This window comes from Pisolithus orientalis, assembly GCF_024613125.1.
Source record: "Pisolithus orientalis strain OTSU chromosome Unknown F5J12scaffold_25, whole genome shotgun sequence".
NCBI lineage: Eukaryota > Fungi > Basidiomycota > Agaricomycetes > Boletales > Pisolithaceae > Pisolithus > Pisolithus orientalis.
In genome coordinates, this window is record NW_026260806.1 from 251,979 (window position 1) to 275,315 (window position 23,337).

Below are 23,337 nucleotides of genomic sequence, written 5' to 3' on the forward strand. Positions count from 1 at the left end.
ATTACCGTAACAACACAGAATTGAATTTTTGAGACACAATGGCAGCCATGTGTCTTGGTATCATCAGTCGGGCCATAAAGCTCATCTTTTTTTTTTTGGTACCCTAATATCGCGCAGTTCATGAAGTTGAATTTTCAGGAGTTTACTAACATGGCCAGGGCCAAATAACATCCGCAGCGACACTCCTAATGTCGCTGGAACCATGGAAACTTGTCATTTAAAATCTACTCATCCATGCTGCGATACAGGCGACGGTACTAAAGAAGAGCACCTGCAGGGAGTTGGCTTACTGAAAGAAAGCAAGAAAATGTACTCGACATGGGGTAAACTACTCACCTGTCCATGATTACCGGATGCTCTTCCTGAAGCGCCGCTTGAGTTCTATCAAAGTCCATGCTCGCGCCTGGGTCAGAGTAGATTCCAGCTGCGCTTTTACCTCGGCATATTCTTTCCCGAGGTCTTCCGCGGTCTTCTGGTTCGCTCCCTCGGTCTCTGCTTGAATTGCTCGACGCAGTTCCAGCTCCCTCTCTGCGAGTTCTTCCAAATGAAAGCACAACTCCCACCCAGCAGCAGTTTCCGATAACCCCGACTTTATAGAATCTGAAATCTCCAGCTGCAACCGCACCTGGGCCGCTTCCTTTTCCCAACGTACAGTGGATCCAAGTAATTAATTGTATGGCTGATTCTTGGTTGTTCAGGTGCTTGAACGTCGTAGCTCCTCGCAACCTCATCGCCTTCCAATAACCATTTTTGAGTTCTCTCAGCCTCTCCTCACCAACTTCATGTTCTACTTGGTCCCACATTGTAGTAACCAGGATAACCCTGGATAAGTCGTGTCTCCCGCATAGCTCTTGGGAGACTTGTAGGTCCTTCAGTGGGGTCCCAACCAGTATGGTTGTCTGATATGCGGTGAAAGTAAAGAATAGCTGAAAGCATGGGCTTTTCCGCGTATCTTAATGGGTTTGCGAAATTCATCGTAAACATCATAGGAATATAGGAAATACTTACTCTTTCCCCAACCACTCCGAAATCATTGCCAAAATCTCCAAGTCGGATTTCCCCGTATCACCGAACCCAGGAGTGTCTACCAGCACCACACTGGATCCTTCGAACATAAATCTGGTGATCTTGATCTCATCAGTAAGAGCCAAACCCTCGCCCGCCCTCCCATTGACATGTTCTATGAACTACATCAAGTCGGTTTATGTTATGTAAATATACACATTTCATGAGGAGCTCACCGAACTTTTCCCAGAAGCGACCGGTCCTATTAACCTGTCAGGTAAAGATGGTGACTAAGAAGATGCTACGAAACATGACATCTGACTCACGCAATTATAATGTCCTTTGTATTTGCTTCCGATATACCAGCTTCCGGGGACATGTCACCGGTCGTCGAACCTGATGCCTGATGAGATTGAGGAAAATATGGCCAATAACCAACTCGCACTGGCTGGCCGATACACCTCCTACTCTCCTGGTGGAAGCGTCTCCAAAAACCTATTTGCAGAGGATTGTCCTCGACGATCAGGTTGACACAATCGTTCTCCTCAGCTATGGGCGAAGCAGGTTGTGCACACTTATCGTTCTGATCACATATGAACGAAGGCACTTACTCTTTTGGGTGGTGGGAGCTCTGAAAAACTCAATGCTGGAAGGGGACATGTTGGTGTCAGCAGCAGAAGCCGGGTATTCTAGAATGGTCTCCATCAATGCGGTGGTTTTTGATGCGTGGTCTGTCACAAGGATCGCTACTAGCGACCTCTGGGTTCCTATCAAGAGGAATGGCGAAAGTTTAAATGAGCGGCGATGACACAGGGGCATAAGGGGGCAGATACGTAGAGTTAGTTTACCGATGCGTCGCCACGCCAGGGATTCTGGACTCACTGTGGTATCAGGTGACGTTCTGCTTCCTTTGGGGTGGAAGCTTCAAGTAGCAGTAAGGGAGACCTAGCTTGGCACTGCAAAAACGCAGTCAAAACAAAGAGACGTTCGCAAAGGAATTGAGTACAGACGACGGCAGCCTTGACTTTCTCTAACACGTCCTTCATTGTGGGACGTGACGAAGGATCACGTCCCCAGCATGAGGTGCAAATCTCCCACCACGCGTCTGTCAGGCGAAATTGCGTTAGCTCCTCGCCAGGATGGGGTGGTAATTCGTAGTTTATTATCCTGACGAACACAGTTCCTGGATTGCGGCAATCGGAAAAAGGGTACTGCTCGAGTGAACAACTCCTAGGAATAGAATAAATGCTGTTCGAAAGAACAAACCAAGAGGATCACCAGAGTCGTCATCCCGAATGCCCACACGTCGCTTTTTATTGACGCAGGGCAGTCATCTAGAAGCTCTGGGGCCATCCAATGGCACGAGCCTCCGCGGATGGCATCGACAGTCATGTTGAAGGTAGAGACGTTTAGGGTTGCAAGGCCGAAGTCAGTCAGCAGCGCCCGGCGATCACTGGACACCAGTACATTCGGCTAAGGAAGCAGATGTCAACTAGAGGTAAAGGTAACCGTAAACCGAGCACACTTACGCCTTTCAGATCTCCATGGATTACTGGGCCCAAATCATGACTATGAAGATAGTACAGTCCGCTCGCAATGTCTTCGAGCTATAAAAAAAAAGTATGTCAAGCAGCGTGCAAAGTGAATAACACACACTTCGTCTCACAAGCGGCCGTGGATCATTCTCTGTAGCTTGGACATAAGTGTACGCGTTTCCCAGTGACATCCATTCAGATACTATCGAAACTGTGCAATCCAAATTCTGTACAGATCCCGAGCATGCGGACGATGTTTTCGTGGCGCAACTTTGACCATGTATGCACCTCTCGAAAGATATGCTAAATGGGAACGACTCAGCTCGAAGCGTGATGAGGCCATCGGAAATCCTGCACCTTCAATTCATCGTCATTCCCAGACGCTGTGCTATGGAAGGTTTTGATCGCCACTTCGGTTCCATCCGGGAACAGTGTACCGTGGTATACACAAGCAGTACCACCGCGCAGAGGATTCCTCCCCATGGAGCGACTGACTCGACCGCCGAGATTGATACTGAATCTAGATGCCCGATCAGAGAGCTTCTAGTAGCTCCATCATTGCTTTTTGATGCGTGGTATCTGGCAAGGAACAATCCCGCTCCATCGATGACGGTCGCTGAGCAAGAATGAGTTACACGCTAGGTCTGCACAGGAACGTTGAGTTTATGCCGTAAAGATAGCGGTGCCTTGGCTACCGCCGATGGCAGTGGACAAGGTCGCATTCCCTGAGTGCTGTTGGTGGAATGATCTAATTAGACAATGTTGTTTAGTCTCTGGAGTGAATTGTTGGTCCAATGAGCTACACAACCGTAGGTGATAGGGCACTGTGAAGGTCTCGGGTGACGTACTCAGACAACGTCGAGACTCGAAAATGGTCCCAATTTGCAACGACAGCCTGAGATCCGATACTGTCGTACATCGCAGCTGCTAAAAGCCGTAAGCTCGATTTGCTGATGGATGGCTCTCCTCGCATCTTCAGGCGAAGCAGATTCGGTGACGATGCTGGGGAAAAGTTAGCACCAAAGACCAGCGCACAAACGTGGTATATATACCCGCAACCCTTGGAGACCCCAGTTGGAGTGACGAGTACTTCGGCGAAGAGAACCTCTCCAGCTATTAATCCCCGAAAGAAAACACCCATCAATATCCTCTCAAATCATTCCAACCATCCAACCCGAACACCAGCGAAAAAATTGCAAGGGGCCACCGCCGCCACCACCAACTGCCACTCCTGGATCCAATCATCTTCATCAACTCAGACTCGATTCGCAGGCCAACGACTACAGATGCCTTTCTCTCGAAGAAACGAGCAGGCGTGGAGCGGATGCGTGTGCGTAGCATTGCCTCATCTCTCCCCCTCCTTCGCATAACGAAAAAAATGTCTAATCTAGGATTCCCCAACCTACCTCCCCTCATTAATCCCATTGGATCGCGGTACTTGACATCGTAACTGAGATTGCCGACATTAGTGAAGGGCATTCATGAGCAAACGGATCCGATGGTCTGCGGTCATGACTACGAAAGCGGGACCGCGACCTGGAACAACGAGTGTGACCTCGGTATCACGACGACGCAGATCGTCTACGAGGTGACCTCGATCGATTACGACTGCGAGAGTGCTTACGCCACTGCGTCCAACGTCAACACCGACTTCTACGTTGCGACATGCATCAACCATCAGCCTCTCCATTTCGTTGCTCTTCGGGCTCTCAATGGTCAGTGCGACGGCCACGACCTTGTGATAAGGAAGATATCAGAAACATTAGAAAACTGTTCCGGTGCAGCACAGGTACAGTATCTATTTGAATCCCATGCCCAAGGTCACGAGAAGGAGGGTTCGGTGTTGAAATTTTGAAACGTCACGTTGACAATCAGTACTTGGAACAAGTTGATCATTCGTATCAGCAAAGTACACAATTCCAGTCTCGCACCATAATAAACATTTACTTACTGACTTGTTTAGTTGAGCGAACTACGATTGACTACGACTAGTCGCTGGAGTTTGGACTGAGATATCATAGGAACCTTGCACCCCACCAACGTCGGTGGCCGCGATGAGGAATCGGCTAAACACCAGCGTTGAACAACACCACTCCAGAGTCCAAACATCTTTCCTTAGCCTGGTCCAGCAATCCTTCCTCTTAACTCCCTGTCGACCTTCTCAGGTTCCTTGATATCCAAACCAGCCACCTTTGGTTTACGCGCTTCTTCCCGCCTAACGGTTTCAGTCGCAATATGTTTCCCAGCCACCTCCGAACGCTTCTTCCTGACGAATGGCTCAGATGTTCTTGAGAGACAGCTAGAGAGTGGTTTGGGAAGCTAGACGGGGCCAGCTTTTAGTCATGCATCTTTGTTGGTCGAAAGTACTGGTCAGTATCGCCGTCTCCGATGACGGTGCACCCATTCACGACGACGCTGCTTGTTATTCGTAACTGACGCCATCGTAGCTACGATGCCCGAGAGTTTTAACGCTCCACCTCTCTTTGGCGATTCCACAACCAATCAAGCAATCCTCTTCTCACCTCCATTCGCTTTCATGACGAAGTCGGAGCCGACATACCCCAACTATACTCGTCCCCTTGCCGACTTGTCTCTACCTGACGCTCCACCCTCCCCAAGGTCTGACCTCGTGATTACACCCTTATCTGCCTGGCTAACCTCGTTGTCGCAGACGGGCTGTAGTTTAGCCGATGTATCTTCAACTAGAATGTCGGTTTCTAGCACGACTATGGCCTCTGCATGCATCCATGGCCAACGGGTTCAATAATTTTCATACATTACCTCTCCGCATGAGACACCTCACTATCAACGGTCCCAATAACGCATCTTCAAATCTGACATGCCGAGTAGTACAACATACCTAATCAAAATCCAACATACGTGCATCGTCTAAAGTGTAAATAACTCTGACGAGTTCGACGACATCCCCCCTATGCAACCAGGGCCGTTCGCCTGTCACTTGAAAAATTACAGACACCGATCACATCCAACGTTGGCGATTGTGTCTCACAATACAACTGCACTCAAGTACCTACTACATCAATTTCTTCCTGCAAGCAAGGTCGGTGCCGCACCTGGCGGCATGTCCAGAATCCTGCCAGTACCTTCAATTCAGCCTCTCGCGACAGTCTGCTATGAAAGGCTTTAATTGCCACTTCGAGACCGCCTGGGATCAAGATACCATGGTATACACTGGTGGTGCCGCCGCACGGAGGATTGCTTCCTAAGGTGTGACTGATTCTACTGTTGAGAGTGGTACTGTGTGATCAGAGAGCTCGTACAGCAGAGAAGAGAGCTCCATCTGGAGAACTCAGCGACGTGTCCAAGTACAGACGACGGCAGCCTTGACTTTCTCTATGATATCCTTCATTGTGGGACGCGATAAAGAACCATGTCCCCTGCACGATGTGCAATCTCCCACCACACATCTGTCCAGAGGAATTGTTGGTTCGTCAGTAGAGCGGGGTGACAGTTTCCCCTGCAATGATCTCCCGAATTATGTCGACGATCACGGGAGGGCACTGCTCAAGTGAACAGACCCTAGCCATATGATGAATGTTTCGTGCAGTTTGCTGATGCTAGATGAGGGGGTCACTTCGTTGTCCTATATTCCTACCGAAGTTGCCATCTCAATTTCCAAGCCAATCCTGCTCATCATCTGCCTAGTCGTCAGCGCGCCTGTACAAACTTTGATTCCTAAGACGAGGTGATGTCCTTCTCCATATGCTTTAACTGAACACATTAGAATGCACCTCTGACGTCTAATAACGACTCAGAGGTACGTCTCACGACGGCTGCAGTGTGTTGGGTTGTAACGTATGCTTGTCAGATTTAACATGTTGCCTTCATGACACTACTTCACATGTAACATTATTCCAGGATCTGAGCAATAAGTGTGCCCGAGTTGCATCGGGTATACGATGTGGCAAGGTTGACGACATTGCGTGCACGCACTGAGTCGCATGTCCCACACGCGCGGCATGCATGTCGTGCTACCGCAGCTAATACTTAACATGAGTAGGCAGCACCTAGCGTGTGTAACTCTCTTGCTCGATGACTGTCACCGATGGAGCAGCCTATCCTTCCTTACAACAAGCGGTGGAACTATCCCCCGTGTTGCACAAGCTTTCTGAACGGGCATCCCGATACAGCATCAATCTCAACGGTCGGATCAATCGCACCTTGGGAAGGCTCCCTCAGCGCGGTAGTACTGCCATCGTATACCAAGGTACTTTGATTCCCGACGGCACCGAAGTAGCAATCAAAACCTTCCGTTGCACACTGTCGGGGAGTGAGGCTGACTTGAAGGTACCGGCAGAATTCTTGATGTTCGTCACAGCTCGATCTGAGTGTTTCTCATTCAGCGTTTATTTCGGGAGGTGCATATATGGTCGAAGCTGCGTCACGAGAACATTGTTCCCCTGCTCGGGATCTCTACAGAATTCGATTCCACACTTTCGATCATATCTGAATGGATGCCATTGGGGAACGCGAATACTTATGTCCAAAATACGGAGAATGATCCGCGGCCGCTGGTGAGCCAAATGGGTGTGTCGTTTACTTTCGCGTTACCTGACATACTTGTTTAGCTCGAAGACGTCGCAAGCGGACTCGACTATATCCATAGTCATGAGTTGGGTCCAGTAGTCCATGGCGATCTGAAGGGGGTAAGTGTGCTTGATTTACAGTGTTCGTAGTTGACCCATCCTCTGATAGCTCAACGTGCTGGTGTCTAGTGATCACCGGGCGCTACTGAGCGACTTCGGTCTTTCCACCCTAAACATATCCACGTTCAGCATGTCCATCGACGGCGTCTGCGGAGGCTCGTGCCATTGGATGGCCCCAGAGCTTCTGAGTGGTTGCCCCCTGTCAGTGGCGAGCGACGTTTGGGCATTTGGGATGACGATTCTGGTAGGTCGTCTGATATGCCCTTCCCGTGGTACTCATTATATGTCTAGGAGTTGTTCACTAGAGCGGTACCTTTCCGTGATTGTTCATCTCCCGCAAATGTGTTCGGTAAGTTAATGAATGGGAAACTACCGCCTCGCCCTGCTCAGGAGTCAACACAATTTCGCTTGTCGGATGCATGGTGGGAGATTTGCATGGCGTGCTGGAGGTCTGATCCTTCATCACGTCCTACTATGAAGAATATCACAGAGAATGTCAAGGCTGCCATCGTTTGTACTCAACCCTTCGGCTAAATTATCTGTGTTTTGACTGCGCTTTTGCAGTCCCAAGCTGGGCCAGCCTTAATGCCACCTGAAACTCCTGCCTCGAAAGTGGCAAAAAGTCTCCTGATACCACGGTAAGTCAGAAACCCCAGTGGACTGGTACATCAGTATACTAACTCGACGTGTCTGCCTGCTTTATGCTCCTCTGTCATCGTTACTTGTCTGAATTTTCACTACCTCTCTTGACAGGAATCTTGAGGTCATCGAAAGTGATACTGCGACAGACCACGTGTCAGAAAGCACCGTGTTGATGAGGACTGCACTGGAGTACCCAGCTTCTGCTGCCCACACTACCATGTCCGCTCTCAGCACTGAGTTTTTCACATGTCTCGTTTCCCAACCTCCTGTCATGTCAGAAAATGATAAGTGTATACTATCAGCTCCGCCCACAGCTGACAAGAACGATTCTGTCAACATGAATCAAAACAACCTCAAGGATGATTTTCTGTCAACAGCTGCGAGTTAAGTGTTGCCCGTGTTTCTGCAAGACCTAATTCTCACCAGGGTTGCCAGTGAGCTTCAGGAGCCAGATGACACCTTCACCTCTGACATTCAAAAATGAATCCCAAGGAATTGCGGAAGCATGTAGGGAGGACATTGTAATTGCGTGAGCAACGTGTCATGTCTTGTAACATCTCCTCACCCGCCTTTAAATTCCAGGTTGATGGGACCAACCGGTTCAGGGAAAAGTTCGGTGAGCTCCTTGTGGAATATATGTTTAACATAAGCCAACTAGGGGTAGTTCATAGACAAAGTTACAGGGCATAGGGGTGTCGGCGTGGGGCACGATCTAACTTCTCATACAAGTGAAGTCAAAGCCACTAGATGTACACTTGAAGAATCCAGCATGGTTTTGGTAGACACTCCCGGGTCCGATGGTACGACAAAAGCCGACTTGAATGTCCTGGAGATGATATCTGATTGGCTGAACAAGGAGTAAGTGTCTCCTATATTCTTATTTTATGTGCTATGAACCCCAAGGATCCATTAAGATACCGGAAGGGGACCACGCTTGCAGCCATTCTCTACTTTCATCGCATAACGGACAATCACATGCCAGCTAGAACCCCACTGAAGAACCTGCGAGTCTTCCAAAAGTTGTGCGGAAAAAATGCCATGCCCAAAGTCGTCCTGGTCACTACAATGTGGGATGAAGTGGAAGAGGATGTTGGCCAGCAGAGGCTGATGAAGCTCAAGGACGGTTATTGGAAGGTGATGACGTCCGGAGGGTCTACAACATTCGAGTATATGAATACGCAAGCATCAGCCATGCAGTTACTTAAAGCCATTGAATGCCAAGAGAGGAAGCAAGAAGGAATACGGTTGCAAGAAGAGATTTCAGAAATGGGGTTGGAATTGCGGGAGACTGCTGCCGGGCAGGTATTGTGTTGTACTTTGGAAGGCCTCGCAGCGATGCGGATGGAAGCGCTCCGAAAAATCCAAGCTGGGAGCAAGGGGACAGACGAGAAGGCCATCCAAGACCTCTGGAAAGAATATACCCAGATGAACGCTCAACTAACCTCTGCTTTGACCGAGGCGCGATTACTGAAGATGTCGGTCAAGCAACGCTCAAACAAAAGCATTCGCACAGGATGGAGAAGTGAGTCAATTACCCCTCCCCTTCCTGCCTACGTGAACTTCTACATGTCTTGTAGAAACTGGGGGTGAGAAGACAACGAAGGGTCGAAGATCCATGTGATGACACGGGCAGATTCATGATATTTATTTTTCCTTTTTCATCTGTGATTCCTACCTCATGTTCTTAAGTGTTCCTGACATACTAGTGACACCTGTGAATGCACAAATACAAATACACCCAGGATCCTCACGGGAATAAATGCAGTGTCAGTGCAAGTGCTGAGTGGAATACACAACCATAGGGTAAGGCAATAAGGAGCCAGGACCATTTTGTAGTAAAGGCTGATTCGCAAAAGATACCCTGAATTCTTGCAACATCATTCATATAAGCAGAGGAGGAAAAAGACATCAGTATAGGGCAGAAATGAGGAAGACATTTGTGCACTACTCTTCCAACCTCCAGGGCCAACAACTCATATACCTTATTTATGAGGTGCAATAAAGTAAAGTGACCAAAGTGCATACTCCATCGCACATGTTTGTCTGCTTGCATGCACAAGCTGCGGCCAGCACCTGCACTTGGACTGCAGCAGTGGGGATATATTGTGCTAATGGTAATGACAAAGAGGGGTGGACCGGCAGCAGACACAAGGCCGCCAAGGGTCAAAGGGGAAATGGAAGACGATGACTGACCTAGTGCTCTGTCCTTGTCCAAGTGACGGGGTACTGTGAAAACTTGCAAGTATCAAAGTAAAGGGCCAAGAAGGTGGCACTACTCCCCCGGCTGACAAGGACCCATTGCACTCGGGTGATGCTATTGGAATTCGGTGAGCCAGCTCTGCCGAGAGCATGCGCTCCAATCTTATTATTTCATCGCTCCTAACGTCAATCCGGTTCGGAGATCTTGATGGAATGCAACAACTCGAAGTCAGTCAATGGAGTGGAATGGGAAATAGCACTTATGTAAGAACGTGAGGTAGGAATCGAAAGTGACAAAGGAAAATAAATATCATGAATCCACCCATCTCATCACATGGATCTTCGACCCTTCACCATCTTCTCACCCCCAATCACTGCAAAAAAATACATAAGTCCACGCGACAGGAAAAGGAGCAGTAATTAACTCACTTCTCCATACTATGCGGATACCTTTGCTCAGGGTATTTCGGGGCGGCATCCTCAACGCTCGCGCCTCGACCAAAGCAGCGTTGAGTTGAGACTTCACTTGAGCATATTCTTTGCAGAGGTCTAGGAAGGTCTTCTCGTCTGCTCCCTTGCGTGCAACTTCGATTCTTCGAAGCGCCTCCATCTGCCTCCTTGCGAGGTCTTCCAGATGAGAGCACAGTGCCGGCCCAGTGGCAATCTCCCGCAACTCCAACTTCAAATCCGAAATCTCCTGTTGCAGCAGGACTCCTTCTTGCACCCTCTTCCGGTGGACAATGGATACAAGTAACTGCATGGCTGATGCTTGGGTGTTCATATGCTCAAACGACATAGCACCTTGCGATATCATCATCTTCCAATAACTCTCCTTGAGCTCCGCCAGCCGCTGCTGGCCAACGTCGTCTTCCACTTCATCCCACATCGTAGTGACCAGGGTAACATCCTGCATGGAACTTTCTCCGTACAGCTTTCGGAAGATTCGAAGAGTCCCCAATGGGAGCCCAGCCATTCGGTTGTCCGATATGCGATGAAAGTAAAGAAGGGCCGAAAGCGTGGCCCCGGTCTGGTATCTTAGCGGATGCTGAGAATTCACAGCATGTATAATTGGAATATCGGGAATGCTTACTCTGTGTTCAGCCAGTCGGAAATCATATCCAGGACCTTCAAGTTGGATTTCATTGTACCATCGAACCCGGGAGTGTCTACCAGAACTACGTTGGATTGTTCAACCACACATCTTGTGACCTTGATCTCACTTGTGCACGACGTTAAATCATGTCCAACACCCGCACCCGTGCACCCCGTGGCTTTGTCTATGAACTACACCTAGTCAGCTTATGTTAAATACATATTCCGTGAGGAGCTCACCGAACTTTTCCCAGAACCAGTTGGTCCCATTAACCTGACAGTTAAAGACAGTGACCAAGTTGCTACAAACACGACAGACTACTCACGCAACTATAATGTCCCTCGTGTCTGTGTCTCGTATATCGTCCGACAGAGGTTCTTTCTCCAATGTCATATGACCCCTGAAGCGCGGAGGCAATCCTGGTGAGAAATGGGTCATTCGGGATAAGAGCCAAGATCCAACACGCACCTGTTGTCTCAATATCACGCGTTGGCCGAACATCGTCCTCTGTGTTGTCTCGCTTCGACTCGACAGAATCGTTCTCAGCTCTGGGTGGAGCGTGTGTCACATACTTATCACTCAGAGCTGATTTTTGTTGAGTGCTTGGTTTACTTGTAAAAGACACGGAAGGGGACATGCCGGCGTCAGCAGCTAGGTCTTGCAGAGCAGTCTTCATCAAACTGTGGCCTTCCGATAGCTGGCCTCTCGAAACGTCGCTTCCCGTGACCTCAAAATCCAGCGTCTGCCTGTTAAGGAGGGGCAGCGGAAGTTCAGACGAGCGATGATAGCATGGAGTATAAAGCAGATAGATACGTAGTGTCAGTATACTTATCCGTCGGTGCCCAGGGATCCTGACTCACGGTGTCAGGTGACTTTCTGCCACTACCGAGATTGGGTACGCAGAGACAGAAGTTTCAGGTGGCAATGGGGAAGGGTAGGCTTGGTGCTACGACATGCAGTCAAGGCACGCGTAATTCAGTGGAAGGGATAAAAACAGACCATGGCTGTCTTGGCCTTCTCTATAATACCCCTCATTGAAGGGCGGGAAGAAGGATCATATCTCCAGCATGACGCGCAAATTGCCCACCATGCATCCGACAGGCGAAATTGTGTTGACTGCTCGGTGGGGCGAGGAGGCAGTTCCCGCTTCATTAACCTGCCGAACACATTTCCCGCGTGATTACAATCGTGGAAAGGCACTGCTCGAATGAACAACTCCTGGCCATACGATGAATGTTACACGATTGGACAAATCGGAGGGCGCACCAAAGTCGTCATCCCAAATGCCCACACATCACTTTCCATTGATACAGGGCAGTCATCTAGAAGCTCTGGGGCCATCCAATGGCACGAACCTCCGCGGATGGCATCGACGGTCATGTTGAAGGTGGATAGGTTTAGGGTCGTAAGACCGAAGTCGCTCAGTAGCGCCCGGCGATCGCTGGATACTAGCACGTTCAGCTATCGAGGGGTGGGCCAACTGCAAAATTGATAAACCAAGCATGCTTACACCCTTCAGATCTCCATGGACTACTGGACCCAACTCATGACTATGAAGATAGTCCAGCCCTCTTGCGACATCTTCAAGCTAAATGGGGGGTGTCAAGTACTACGAAGGTAAATGACACACCCTATTGACTCACCAGCGGTCGTGGATCATTTTCTATGTTTTGGACATACGTATGTGCATTCCCCAGTGGCATCCATTCAGATATTATCGAAATTGTGTAGTCAAACTGTGTAGAGATCCCGAGCATGCGAACGATGTTCTCGTGACGCAGTTTCGACCACACGTGCACCTCTCGAAACACACGCTGAATAGGAAGGATTCAGGCCGGCCCGTGACAAAACATCGGAAATTCTGTCAGTACCTTGAGTTCGTCCTCAGTCACTGTGCCATGGAAGGTTTTTATGGCGACTTCGGTACCTTCTGGAACCAAAGTACCGTGGTATACACTGGCGGTACTGCCACGCAGAGGATCCCTTCTCAATGAGCGATTTATTTGACCATCGAGATTGATACTGTATCTGGATGCCCGATGAGAGAGCACCTGTAGCACGGAAGGTCGCTCCATCGTTTGTTGTTGATACGCGGCATCTGGTAAGCAGCCATGCTGTTCCATCGGTGACGGTCGTTGAGCGAGAGAGTTGCGCGCTAAATGAGCGCCAACGGTGAACATGGGCCACACGTGTGTAGGGGCTTGCAATGGACTTGTCGCTCTCATTTCATGCGTGTGTAGGCGTAGGGCAAGGACAAATTCACTGAGTGCTGTTGGCAAACTGTGTTCTTGACTAGTAACTGGCAGACTGTCCCTGCGATTCAGCGAACATAAGTGAAAGTCTCGAGGGACATAGGACACATCGAAAACCCTCGCAGCTTGCAATGACAGTCTGAGATCCGATACCGGGGCACGGGTCAGCGATCCCCCCGCCAGGCGGGCCCGCTCGAACGCTCGACTTTCTCGCACGATTCGCGCCAAAGTTCGAGCACGCAAGCTGTCAGATTTCATTATTCAAACTCGCCATTTTATATATAATTACTAGTGCCGAAATATGCCGAGTGGCAATTGTCTCACCGCTGTAGCTGTCACTGACGACTCAACACTTTAACGTTCAACATTTCAACCGCGGAGTTCCAGGCACAGGATTCCGGGACTCACTGAGTAACAGGACTCACTTGTGGAAAGCTGAACATGGGTCAAGTCATTACATGTGTATATTTTTTCGTACCTGCGGTCGGAACGTGAACAGACAAAACAAAATCATTCTGTGTGAATGTCTGAGACACCAACTTGAAATCTGCACAGTTTTGAATAGAAGCATGTCACAAAGATAAAGGCAATCCTTGGTCACTACGTATCACGCGCGCCCTCTCAACCATCCGCTTGCATAGGCATAACTTGACCACCCTTGGCAGCCGATGGCGAGAAGGTATGCCAGCGATCGTTAAAGCGCACGTCCAAAGGACGACCACCATACATATAGTGCTGGAATTTAGCTTTTCAACTGTCATCAGAATGCATCCTTAAAATCAGCTGAGCACAACACCTACCGATGGCAGTCTCGGCTTCTGGGACCTGCGAGAACTGGACGACACCACATCCCTTGGAGCGCGTCCCATCGAATAGAATTTCAGCTAGTTCGACCTGCCCTGTAGTCTCAAACAACTCTACAAGGTCCTCGTTTGCCGTCGACCATGGAAGCTAACATAATTCTCCCCGTTAGCACCGTTACAAGACACGCCAGCGCAACACCTACGTTGCGAACCATGATTTGCTGGCTGGGCTCGGCCTCGTAGCCGCTACTCATGTAGCCAGCACCAGTACCAGCGCTGCCGCCACCTCCACCGCCACCACCACCATACCCTCCGTAGTTGTCCATGCGGAGTCCACCATGACCGGAGTCGGGGCCGGGGTAGTCTGCATACAGGTCCTGACTGGAGAAGTCACGACCAGGACCATGTGCATAACCTCCCCCTCCTCCTCCACGGAAACCACCGCGATAACCACCTCGGAAGCCGCCACGGAAGCCACTGCCTCTGAAGCCGCCTCTAAAGCCACGGAACGGGCCAGAGAGGCCAGCGTAACGGTCCTGGAAGATAAAGGCGTAAAATCACCTTAAACAATATAATATGGACCCTCCTTACCTCACGGACTTCCAAGGTGCGCCCGTACCAGTCGAAACCATTGTACATGCCTGGTGGAGTGGTGCATTAGTCAAACGAAGTATGAAACTTTGAAACAACGCACTGATTGCCTGTTGGGCATCTTTTGAAGTCTCAAAGACAACTGTACCCGACCCCTTCGGGCGACCATCAGCACCAATGTTGATATCGGCGCGGATGATATTTCCTGCAGCTCTAAACAAATCTTTTAAGTCCTGCCATCCCGCTTGGTAAGGCAGCTGAATTTGGCTTTGTCAGTGCAACGAACAGTGAGGGAAAGAATAAATGAACAGACATTCCCCACGTAAAGCTGATTGCCTGGATTCTGATGGGTACCAAAGTAATTGTGGTGTGCAGGGCGAGGAGGGGGCTGCGCGTGAAGACCTTGACCTGCCATTGCCATACCAATTTTTCCCGGGACAGGGGTCGCACCGAAGCGCGATTCATTTTCACGGTCCTGACCAAATAGATGAGGTTTCAGCTGGGAGATGGCCATTCATACACATACCTCACGAATGAATACAGGCCGACCTAGAAGCGGGACCTCAGAGAGCTCGCGAATGGCTCTTTGTGAATCTTCAGGCGAAGCAAATTCGACGATACTGAGGGAAAAATTAGCACCAACCCCGGCGCGCAAACGATGCGTACATACCCGCAGCCCTTGGAGACACCAGTTGGAGTGACGAGTACTTCGGCGAAGAGAACCTCTCCAGCTATTAATCCCCGAAAGAAAACTCCCATCAATATCCTCTCGAATCATCCAACCATCCAACCACAAAACTAGCGAAAAAAAAATTGAAAGGGGCCACCGCCGCCAATGCGAACTGCCACTCTCCTCCAATCATCCTCATCAGCTCAGACTCGATTCGCAGGCCAACAACTACAGCTGCCTTTCTCTCCAAGAAACGAGCGAGCTTCGGTAGAGCGGATGCGTGTGAGTGGCATTGCCTCATCTCTCCCCCTCTTTCGCATAAAGAAAAAATGTCTAATCTGGGATTCCCCAACCCACCTCCCCTCATGAATTCCATTAGGTCGCGATACTTGACATCGTAACTGAGATTGCCGACATAAACCCGGTTTTCTCTTTTGCTGATCTTGCCGAACTCGACGGCTTCTTCGTGAGGGGCATTCATGGGACCACCTAGGGAACGAGCAAACGGATCCGAGGCCCTGCGGTCACGACTGCGAGAGTTCGACGGACTCCGAGAGCGGGATCTCGACCTGGAACGTCGAGTGTGTCTCCGGTCTCGCGGCGACGCAGACCGTTTACGAGGAGACCTCGATCGACTGCGACTGCGAGAGCGCTTACGCCGCTGCGTCCAACATCAACACCGACTTCTACGTTGCGACATGCATCAACCACCAACCTCTCCATTTCGCCGCTCTTCGGGCTCCCAATGGTCAGTGCGACGGCCGCGACCTAGTCATAAGCAAGAAGTTAGAAAAAGGAGTTTGTTGAGGGGCAACGTGTGCATACCCGAGTCCCTCCGCTCACGGTCTCTGTCCCGTTCACGGTCCCTATCACGATCTCTACGATCGCGGTCTCGGTCGCGTTCACGGTCTCTGTCCCTGTCTCTGTCCCGCTCTCTTTCTCTGTCTCTGTCCTTGTCACGGTCAAATTCACGGTCCCTATCTCTGTCTCGATCTCTGTCACGATCTCTCCCGCTTACCACACCACTTTTGTCGTCGAAGTCTTCCTTGTTGCGCATGTCCACGTCCATGGTGAGCTAGAAGTGAGGTCAGAGGGGAGTGCACAGGAAGAAAGGGAGGGCTGACAAACTCCACAGGAAAATCTCACCCAACGAATTGTCGCGATTGAATCGGAGATTGAATATCAGCTAAACACCGCCACACTGGTGATTTGCTTACTGTAAACCAGAGAATAAATTATAGTCGAGGGAGAAGATGGGCCGTTCCTTCTTCAAAGGGATCGTCAACCCCACGGGGCCAGAGATCGGGTTGCCAAAGTGCGGTTGATGCTAGATACGTTCCTCAGTACGTATGTACAATACCATCCTATCTTATACTCTTCAGGGTATCTCTAAGGATCTACAAGCATAAACAGTTAAGAACGAGCCATATATCCAAGCCCATCTCTATTTTTCCTAGTGTCTATTAAAAATGTCCTCTGTGACCAAGTAAACTCGCACTGCATATTCGTAGTGGAGTTCACTTCGGGCAGAGTCAAACGTGTAGTAGCGGTATGTAGGCGGAAGTTGGACTGATAGTACTGGCCGAGAAGGGACGCTGACTGTCGTACGCCGCGTCCCTTGAGTAGGCCGCAACAAGGATAAAATGGCGATAGGATATTAACCCTATGCAGGTCGAAGATTTTGCTCTGATAGTACCACATCCTCCGTTCGCCCAACAAGGAAAAATGCAGTCATGAGCGCCGAAGAAGAAAGCATCAGCGAGCTCGCGGAAAGGACTGCATGTCGAGCGGAGGATACACCGGTCAGGAGCGATACCACGACAAATACATTCAGAGGCACGCGGAATAGAGCGGAGAGCTGGGATTTACATTTTGGTCAGTATAGTGCACAATTGAAAAGAAAGGGGAAGGTGGGACATACCGTTGCACGGTGCTCGTTGGCGATGAGGGTTCCGCGAAGCATACCCTGCACAGGGTAATACGCACCCACACACGCCTCAAAAGCACAGAACGCCCAGAATCGCGTAGACTCTTCTGGGGAGTGCACGCTTATAGCGAGGGCGAGTCCACTCACTGCACAGACGATACTACTTAGTTTTGCGTGGATAGTCAACGATGAGTCGTTCGGCGAGCCCGGAGCCCATGCGCAGACGACGGTATAGAGAAGGGACCCGAGCATCATAGAGATCATGAACGAGGAAAATATGTATCCCAGGGGAAGAGGTATGGCTGGGAATGTAGGAGACGCCTCCTGCAAGAAAGGTACCCAGAGGAATACGAAGAGGTACATGGAGCCCTCGAAACAGGTTTGTGTGAGTCCTATCGCCAGCAGCATGGGATCTGCATAATGGTCACTATTCAGTCATTGAATGAGATACTAAGGGAGAAAACTCGCCAGCGCGAAGCGATCCGCCAGGCCTGGCCGAGGCGCTTGAGTTGCAAAGGGTCGCTGCTAGCCACGGTTGTCGTACCCCCTCCTCCTCCAAAGTTTTCTGTCCAGCTAGCCTTGATGACGATATAAGCCAGAACGAGCAATGTTGCACTTGCCACGAAAGGCGAGACAAAGGAATTGGTTAGCGAGACGAGTTGATTGCTGACAACACCTGCAGCAGTAGCCACAAATCCATTTACGAGAGTCGCGCGTCCAAAGATGATCGAGAGGTCGGAGGAAGGGATCGTTAAGGAACTTGCAGCAGAAACCAACCACGATTCAAATACTGAGAACAGTATCGAAGTGGAGATGCCTCCAGTAACGCGTCCGAGTAACAAGACAGGGAGGTACGGTATTGTTACGCAGAAGCACGAGAAGATATATGTGAAGCAGAACACTAGGCAGAGTTTCTTGCGTCCACTTCAGTGGATATAGTTGGTTAATATGACAGTCAGAGTATCACGGAAAAGGACGCACTGTTGATCTGCCCATACGCCGACTAGGGGAGCGGTGAGACCAGCACTCATAAAGCCTGTAACGAACAAAACCGCGACCATTCGCTCCGGCAGCTCATATTGCTCATGATAGAGCGAATACACGTAAGGCCCTTGCAGCCAGTCGGCGCCTAGACATTGACACGATCACAGGTCCAGAACCACAGCGATGGGATGGGAAGGACGGGAGATTGCAGGTCCTTGAGCGACGAAGGGACACGGCGGGAAGAACTCACCCATCACGATTGCGTAGACCACCAAATAGCGCCTGGTGAGGGTCGCAAGAGCGTTGACGGGTGTAGTGGTCCCTCCATTTTCGAGGTTGTCTGGGTCGTGGCCCTTGAAAGCAGCCGTTCGTTTTCGTGTGGATACATGGCGCTCGACGAGAAGAAAGAGGAGGCAGGCGGATATGAGTATTATCAGCTGGAGCTCATAGAAGCCTAGCATTATTTTCGTTCGCGGTTGCGGCAATTCTTAGTGTGGTCCTGCTACGGTGGAGGTTTTGACATACAGTGAGAGAATTTGGAGTTGTATGTAACAGACTATACTAGCATAAATCTGGTCCTCTCCGAGATTCCAACAACTCCGGAGTCCTGGACGTCGTCGCACGAGCCGTAGAGAGCTGGGTAATCAATACTGTCTGCAAAGTCTACAGGTATGTATACTCCGTCGTCCTGCGTAGAAAATATGTATGATACAAGCATCAATGTAAAGGCGAAGCTCGGTTGCTTTTCGGGACTTTGGGTAAACAGTACCCGCAATCAGAACGTCCAATAAGTACCGACTTCCACGCTTCCTGCCAACCACTGTCGCGTTTGCGGGGAGCGTATAGCAGTCGGCCATCTTCAACTGTACCTCTGATCTGCTTAGGGAGGCCGTGGAATGTCTCGAGTTGTTGGGACATTGATATTTCATAACGCTGGAAAGGTTTTCGAGGCATTTAAATTGCGCTCTACCGCTCGTCTATCGTGTTCAACATCGAGCCCGGATTCCACGTCGTCTCGTCCTGGTCGAATTTCGGAGGAAATTCAATACAAGCAGGAAATCGGATCGGAGGGTTTCACTGTTCAGAGCTTGCGAGCCGGGTGCTTTACTGTAAACGAGGGTAGACCTGATCCACAAGGGTTCCGCTCGAATCGAAGCCGAGCACGATGCATGTACGCTGGCATCGTTCGCAACAGAAACCACTGATTACTGTTCACACTTACTGTCTGGATAAACTCGACAACCTCTTGTGATCGACAGTGTCCTGATAGATCGAGTCGTTGGCCCAAGTAGGTGTTTTCACGACATTCTATAAGACCTACCTAGACGAAGGGGCCATATTTGAACCATGTCCAACCATTCTCATGAGTTATGTTTCAGGAAATTGTTTCTGCGTCCTCAAGGATGGAAGCCTTCGTTGTTATATGACGGTCAGTCGTTCTTGATGGAAAAGGAATCGGGTTTTCCCATCAGCTTCACCTCACTCCAGAACGCATGCCTCCAGAAGAGCGCTTGTTGGCAGTGGCATGACCAACCCCATCTCCACGTGTTCCAGGAGAGCACGGGGTCATGCGAATTTTAGATTCTTAACGTGTAGCCATCTCACCGGGCGGCTATCACTGATTTGAAAGTAGCGCCGCTATAACACACCCCGCATCAACAATAAGCAATGAACCAATCCTCTCTCTTACGCGAGTACTGTGCTCGGGCATCGGCATCCGAATATAGTATCGATCTCAGCGGTCAAATTATCCGCGACTGGAGAAGCGGGCCCCTGCGTGGCAGTACTGCCATCGTGTACCGAGGTACTTTGATTTCAAACGGTACCGAAGTGGCAATCAAAACCTTCCACACTGCAATGTCGGGGACTGAGGCTGAGTTGAAGGTACGTACTTGCAAGGTTCCGATTCCAGATGTTCGTCACATGGCTTGGTCTGAGTCTTTCCCCATTCAGCGTCTGTTTCGAGAGGTACATACATGGTCGAAACTGCATCACGAGAACATCGTTCCCTTGTTCGGGATCTCCACAGAATTTGACTCCACAATTTCGATAATATCTGAGTGGATGCCGATGGGGGACGCACACACATATGTCCAAGACACAGCAAATGATCCACGGCCGCTGGTGAGTCGAACTGAGGGTATTCCGTTTACTTTCGCACCACTTGACGTACTCGTTTAGCTTCAAGACATCGCAAACGGACTGTACTATCTTCATAGTCATGAGTTAGGTCCAGTAGTCCACGGAGATCTGAAGGGTGTAAGCGTGCTCGGTTTATCACTTTTCTATTTGACTCATCCTTCGATAGCCAAATGTGCTGGTGTCCAGTGATCGCCGGGCACTATTGGGCGACTTCGGTCTTTCCACCTTAAGTATATCCAGCTTCAACATGACCACTGAGGACATCCGCGGAGGCTCGTTTCCTTGGATGGCCCCAGAGCTCCTAAATGATGGATGTACGTCAAGTGCAGCTGATGTATGGGCATTTGGAATGACGGCTCTGGTATGCCTTCTGGCCTCTCCTTTGTGGTGATGTTCATTGTATCTATAGGAATTGTTTACACGATCACGACCTTTTCATGATTGTTTCAACATGGCCAGTGTGGTGTATAGGATATCATGGGGGCCATTGCCACATCGCCCCCCTGCGGGCTTGACAGAATTTCGCATGACGGATCCATGGTGGGATATATGCACTTCATGCTGGAGAATGGATCCTTCATTGCGCCCTACGATAGAGGCCATCGTGGAGAAGGTTCGGAGAGCTGTGGTCTGTATTTGACCCTTCAGATTTTCTGTGTCCTCGCTGAGTTTTGCAGCACGCGTTTGGCCCTGCCACATCTAGACCTTCTGTCCATGCGTATCCCCTCACCGTAAATACTGTGGTCTGTCCTGTGACATTTGGTGTGATTTCTAACTTTCTGATCGAGTACGCTTCAGTCGCGTTTGTCCTCTGCTGGTGGCGGTCCACGAACAACTCCAATCACGGTCGATGATTGTTTGCTTCCATGTACAGTGGGTCCAATTATTATTTCAATCTAGGGGCACTTAACTCACTACGTGCTTGGTACACATTCAGACACTTAAGGGGCATGCTGACAAGATTTTGTCAATGGCCTTCTCACCTGATGGCAGGCGTATTATATCAGGCTCTGCTAACCGTTTGGTTTGCCAGTGGGATGTGCACAGTCGAACACAAGTTGGTTCTCTCTTTACAGGCCACCTGGACTGGGTTCGATCAGTTGCATTCTCGCCGAATGGAGAGTTGATTGCGTCAGGTTCTTATGACAGCACTATTCGCCTGTGGAACGCGCGGACGGGTGTGCAGAGCGGCCCACCTCTGCAAGGGCACGCTGGGAGGGTGTTCTCGGTCGTGTTTTCTCCGAACGGCAGTGGAGTAGTCTCGGGTTCTGCTGACCAAACCATCTGTCTGTGGGATGTCCAAACCAGAGCTAAAGTCCGCGCACTCATAGGGCATACTGACAAAATACAGTCGGTTGCAGTTTCTCGTGATTGCACAATTGCATCTGGTTCCTATGACAAGACCCTTCGTTTATGGGATTTGCGCGCCGGAGTACAGGTGGGGCGCCCTTTCGAAGGGCACACTGGTATGGTTTGGTCAGTTGCCTTTTCCCCGGATGGGAGGAAAGTCGCGTCGAGTTCTGAGGATAAGAGTCTCTGTATATGGGATGTGCGCAACAGCTCTCAAGTTGACCATCATCTCGAAGGGCACGGTGATGAAGTCACCTCGGTCGCGTTCTCTCCGTGTGGAGCGCAGTTAGTATCGGGTTCTATGGACGCCAACGCCTTTCTCTGGGATGCGCACAACGGTGACCGTCTTGGCGCACCTCTAAAAGGAAATGCTGGCTGGGTTCGTTGTGTTACATTTTCACCTGATGGCAGGCAGATTGTATCAGGAACTGAAGGTGGATGTATCTGCCTATGGAATGCAAGGATACACTAGGTGGTTCTAGTGCCATTAGGAACTCAGCCCAATTTAGTTTCGAAAGTCGGTCAGCGTGATGAGAGCATCTTTTTCCGGATGTCAAGATTCAAATAACCACCTGTTTGATCCCAGTTTGACTTCTATTCGCAGGTTTATGTCCTTCCAGCACGTCAACCTACGAAAAGTATCATGGTATGAGATCGTATCAAGGATGGCGACAAGCTGTAGTACCCCTATGTAAGGACATGCAATTGGCCGGCGGCGCAGTCCGCTCGCCCGCCCCGGCGGAAAGAAACTTGGGCTACTTCAACATCCTGGTATGCCAATCGTCAAACGGGACACGAAAACTCTGGTTTGGTTGAAATAGTACTGCAGCGTGTGCCATTCTTGCCGAAGGTGAGTTTGTAATCCCATGCTGTGGCGGTCATGCAGTATACCGGTTCTGTCAATTTTTTGCGTGATGTCAGTCCTGGCTTCTTTTCCCTCCTATGGCAAGTTTTTATCATTATCATCATCCTCATCCTCATAATGCATCCTTTTTTCTAGATCAACGCCAGTGCATGTCACTCCAACACGTGGCTGCATGCTAAAACCACAAGGGCGGCGGACCGGAAAGGTTCCTGGTCTCACAAAAAATTTACATATTCGGGTTTATTTCTATGTGGGGACATCATCCTCATACCTGGGTCGCGACTCTGCGTTCAATCGACTATGGACCCTTCATTTAATATGAATTCTGCGAGGAACTCGAATGTTTCCTTTTTACGGTAATTTTTCAACATCCTCCTCCTCTCTACGCGTGGTGTCCGTGAGTGTCTGAGACAACTGAGGGTCCGTAATTGCGCCACCAACTCCAGTGGGGGACCAGCTTGCACCGCACTTGTAGCCTCATCAAGAAAATTACCAGATGTGAACATCCTCCTCCTTGCTTATGAGCAAATGTACGGACGAGCTGCAGGTTTCCGTCAACCCTTCCCATCGCTAGCGCGTCCATCCACTGTTCACAATTTAAAAGGAGGCGAA

The 23,337-nt window shown here is 49.9% G+C and overlaps 10 protein-coding genes across 10 annotated transcripts; 3 read left to right on the forward strand and 7 right to left on the reverse strand.

Moving 5' to 3' along the window:
* Nucleotides 1-157: 157 nt before the first annotated feature.
* F5J12DRAFT_845460 (uncharacterized protein) lies at nt 158-1,471 on the reverse strand. The gene is given in 7 exon segments (XM_051746313.1): nt 158-271; nt 337-633; nt 653-939; nt 1,009-1,105; nt 1,308-1,317; nt 1,332-1,401; nt 1,451-1,471. 4 exon segments carry the CDS (start codon nt 1,315-1,317, stop codon nt 347-349), a joined length of 681 nt encoding a protein of 226 aa, XP_051597941.1. The 5' UTR covers nt 1,332-1,401; nt 1,451-1,471; the 3' UTR covers nt 158-271; nt 337-346.
* F5J12DRAFT_256574 (uncharacterized protein) lies at nt 1,194-1,920 on the reverse strand. Its single transcript, XM_051738613.1, has 4 exons — nt 1,617-1,920; nt 1,451-1,500; nt 1,332-1,401; nt 1,194-1,275 (listed from the first exon to the last, which is right to left on the reverse strand). The coding sequence occupies exons 1-3, from the start codon at nt 1,822-1,824 to the stop codon at nt 1,336-1,338; spliced, it is 324 nt and encodes a 107-aa protein (XP_051597942.1). The 5' UTR covers nt 1,825-1,920; the 3' UTR covers nt 1,194-1,275; nt 1,332-1,335.
* A 136-nt stretch (nt 1,921-2,056) lies between these two features.
* Nucleotides 2,057-3,141, reverse strand: F5J12DRAFT_256719 (kinase-like domain-containing protein). Its single transcript, XM_051738614.1, has 4 exons — nt 2,898-3,141; nt 2,672-2,843; nt 2,535-2,612; nt 2,057-2,478 (listed from the first exon to the last, which is right to left on the reverse strand). Exons 2-4 carry the CDS (start codon nt 2,729-2,731, stop codon nt 2,236-2,238), a joined length of 381 nt encoding a protein of 126 aa, XP_051597943.1. The 5' UTR covers nt 2,732-2,843; nt 2,898-3,141; the 3' UTR covers nt 2,057-2,235.
* Nucleotides 3,142-4,038: 897 nt separating this feature from the next.
* On the forward strand, nt 4,039-5,425 carry F5J12DRAFT_914305 (uncharacterized protein; the record flags this gene model as incomplete). Its single annotated transcript, XM_051749114.1, has 3 exons — nt 4,039-4,255; nt 4,988-5,159; nt 5,212-5,425. 3 exons carry the CDS (start codon nt 4,039-4,041, stop codon nt 5,225-5,227), a joined length of 405 nt encoding a protein of 134 aa, XP_051597944.1. The 3' UTR covers nt 5,228-5,425.
* A 1,074-nt stretch (nt 5,426-6,499) lies between these two features.
* Nucleotides 6,500-9,761, forward strand: F5J12DRAFT_928539 (kinase-like domain-containing protein). The gene is made up of 13 exons (XM_051749443.1): nt 6,500-6,848; nt 6,905-7,075; nt 7,130-7,207; nt 7,257-7,451; nt 7,499-7,717; nt 7,772-7,845; nt 7,961-8,232; nt 8,276-8,370; nt 8,432-8,465; nt 8,521-8,707; nt 8,764-9,371; nt 9,427-9,652; nt 9,706-9,761. The coding sequence occupies exons 1-12, from the start codon at nt 6,594-6,596 to the stop codon at nt 9,468-9,470; spliced, it is 2,232 nt and encodes a 743-aa protein (XP_051597945.1). The 5' UTR covers nt 6,500-6,593; the 3' UTR covers nt 9,471-9,652; nt 9,706-9,761.
* A 481-nt stretch (nt 9,762-10,242) lies between these two features.
* F5J12DRAFT_845489 (uncharacterized protein) lies at nt 10,243-11,501 on the reverse strand. Its single transcript, XM_051746314.1, has 5 exons — nt 11,467-11,501; nt 11,381-11,414; nt 11,139-11,332; nt 10,478-11,082; nt 10,243-10,422 (listed from the first exon to the last, which is right to left on the reverse strand). The coding sequence occupies exons 2-5, from the start codon at nt 11,408-11,410 to the stop codon at nt 10,379-10,381; spliced, it is 873 nt and encodes a 290-aa protein (XP_051597946.1). The 5' UTR covers nt 11,411-11,414; nt 11,467-11,501; the 3' UTR covers nt 10,243-10,378.
* A 615-nt stretch (nt 11,502-12,116) lies between these two features.
* F5J12DRAFT_724130 (kinase-like domain-containing protein) lies at nt 12,117-12,946 on the reverse strand (the record flags this gene model as incomplete). Its single annotated transcript, XM_051741505.1, has 4 exons — nt 12,117-12,359; nt 12,408-12,602; nt 12,652-12,729; nt 12,785-12,946. Coding segments are annotated over 4 exons (678 nt in total), but the record flags the coding sequence as incomplete, so codon positions are not given.
* Nucleotides 12,947-13,818: 872 nt separating this feature from the next.
* On the reverse strand, nt 13,819-16,576 carry F5J12DRAFT_845503 (RNA-binding domain-containing protein). The gene is made up of 11 exons (XM_051746315.1): nt 16,283-16,576; nt 16,173-16,225; nt 15,815-16,118; nt 15,458-15,518; nt 15,314-15,407; nt 15,101-15,262; nt 14,891-15,044; nt 14,788-14,837; nt 14,400-14,732; nt 14,194-14,344; nt 13,819-14,139 (listed from the first exon to the last, which is right to left on the reverse strand). Exons 1-11 carry the CDS (start codon nt 16,524-16,526, stop codon nt 14,015-14,017), a joined length of 1,731 nt encoding a protein of 576 aa, XP_051597948.1. The 5' UTR covers nt 16,527-16,576; the 3' UTR covers nt 13,819-14,014.
* A 53-nt stretch (nt 16,577-16,629) lies between these two features.
* F5J12DRAFT_950752 (uncharacterized protein) lies at nt 16,630-18,829 on the reverse strand (the record flags this gene model as incomplete). The annotated part of the gene is made up of 5 exons (XM_051749799.1): nt 16,630-17,315; nt 17,379-17,797; nt 17,836-18,308; nt 18,366-18,513; nt 18,619-18,829. 5 exons carry the CDS (start codon nt 18,827-18,829, stop codon nt 17,121-17,123), a joined length of 1,446 nt encoding a protein of 481 aa, XP_051597949.1. The 3' UTR covers nt 16,630-17,120.
* Nucleotides 18,830-19,860: 1,031 nt separating this feature from the next.
* Nucleotides 19,861-22,336, forward strand: F5J12DRAFT_256898 (WD40-repeat-containing domain protein). The gene is made up of 8 exons (XM_051738616.1): nt 19,861-20,252; nt 20,322-20,492; nt 20,550-20,627; nt 20,677-20,871; nt 20,920-21,138; nt 21,188-21,253; nt 21,309-21,383; nt 21,448-22,336. Exons 1-8 carry the CDS (start codon nt 20,037-20,039, stop codon nt 22,330-22,332), a joined length of 1,905 nt encoding a protein of 634 aa, XP_051597950.1. The 5' UTR covers nt 19,861-20,036; the 3' UTR covers nt 22,333-22,336.
* The last annotated feature ends 1,001 nt before the right edge of the window (nt 22,337-23,337 follow it).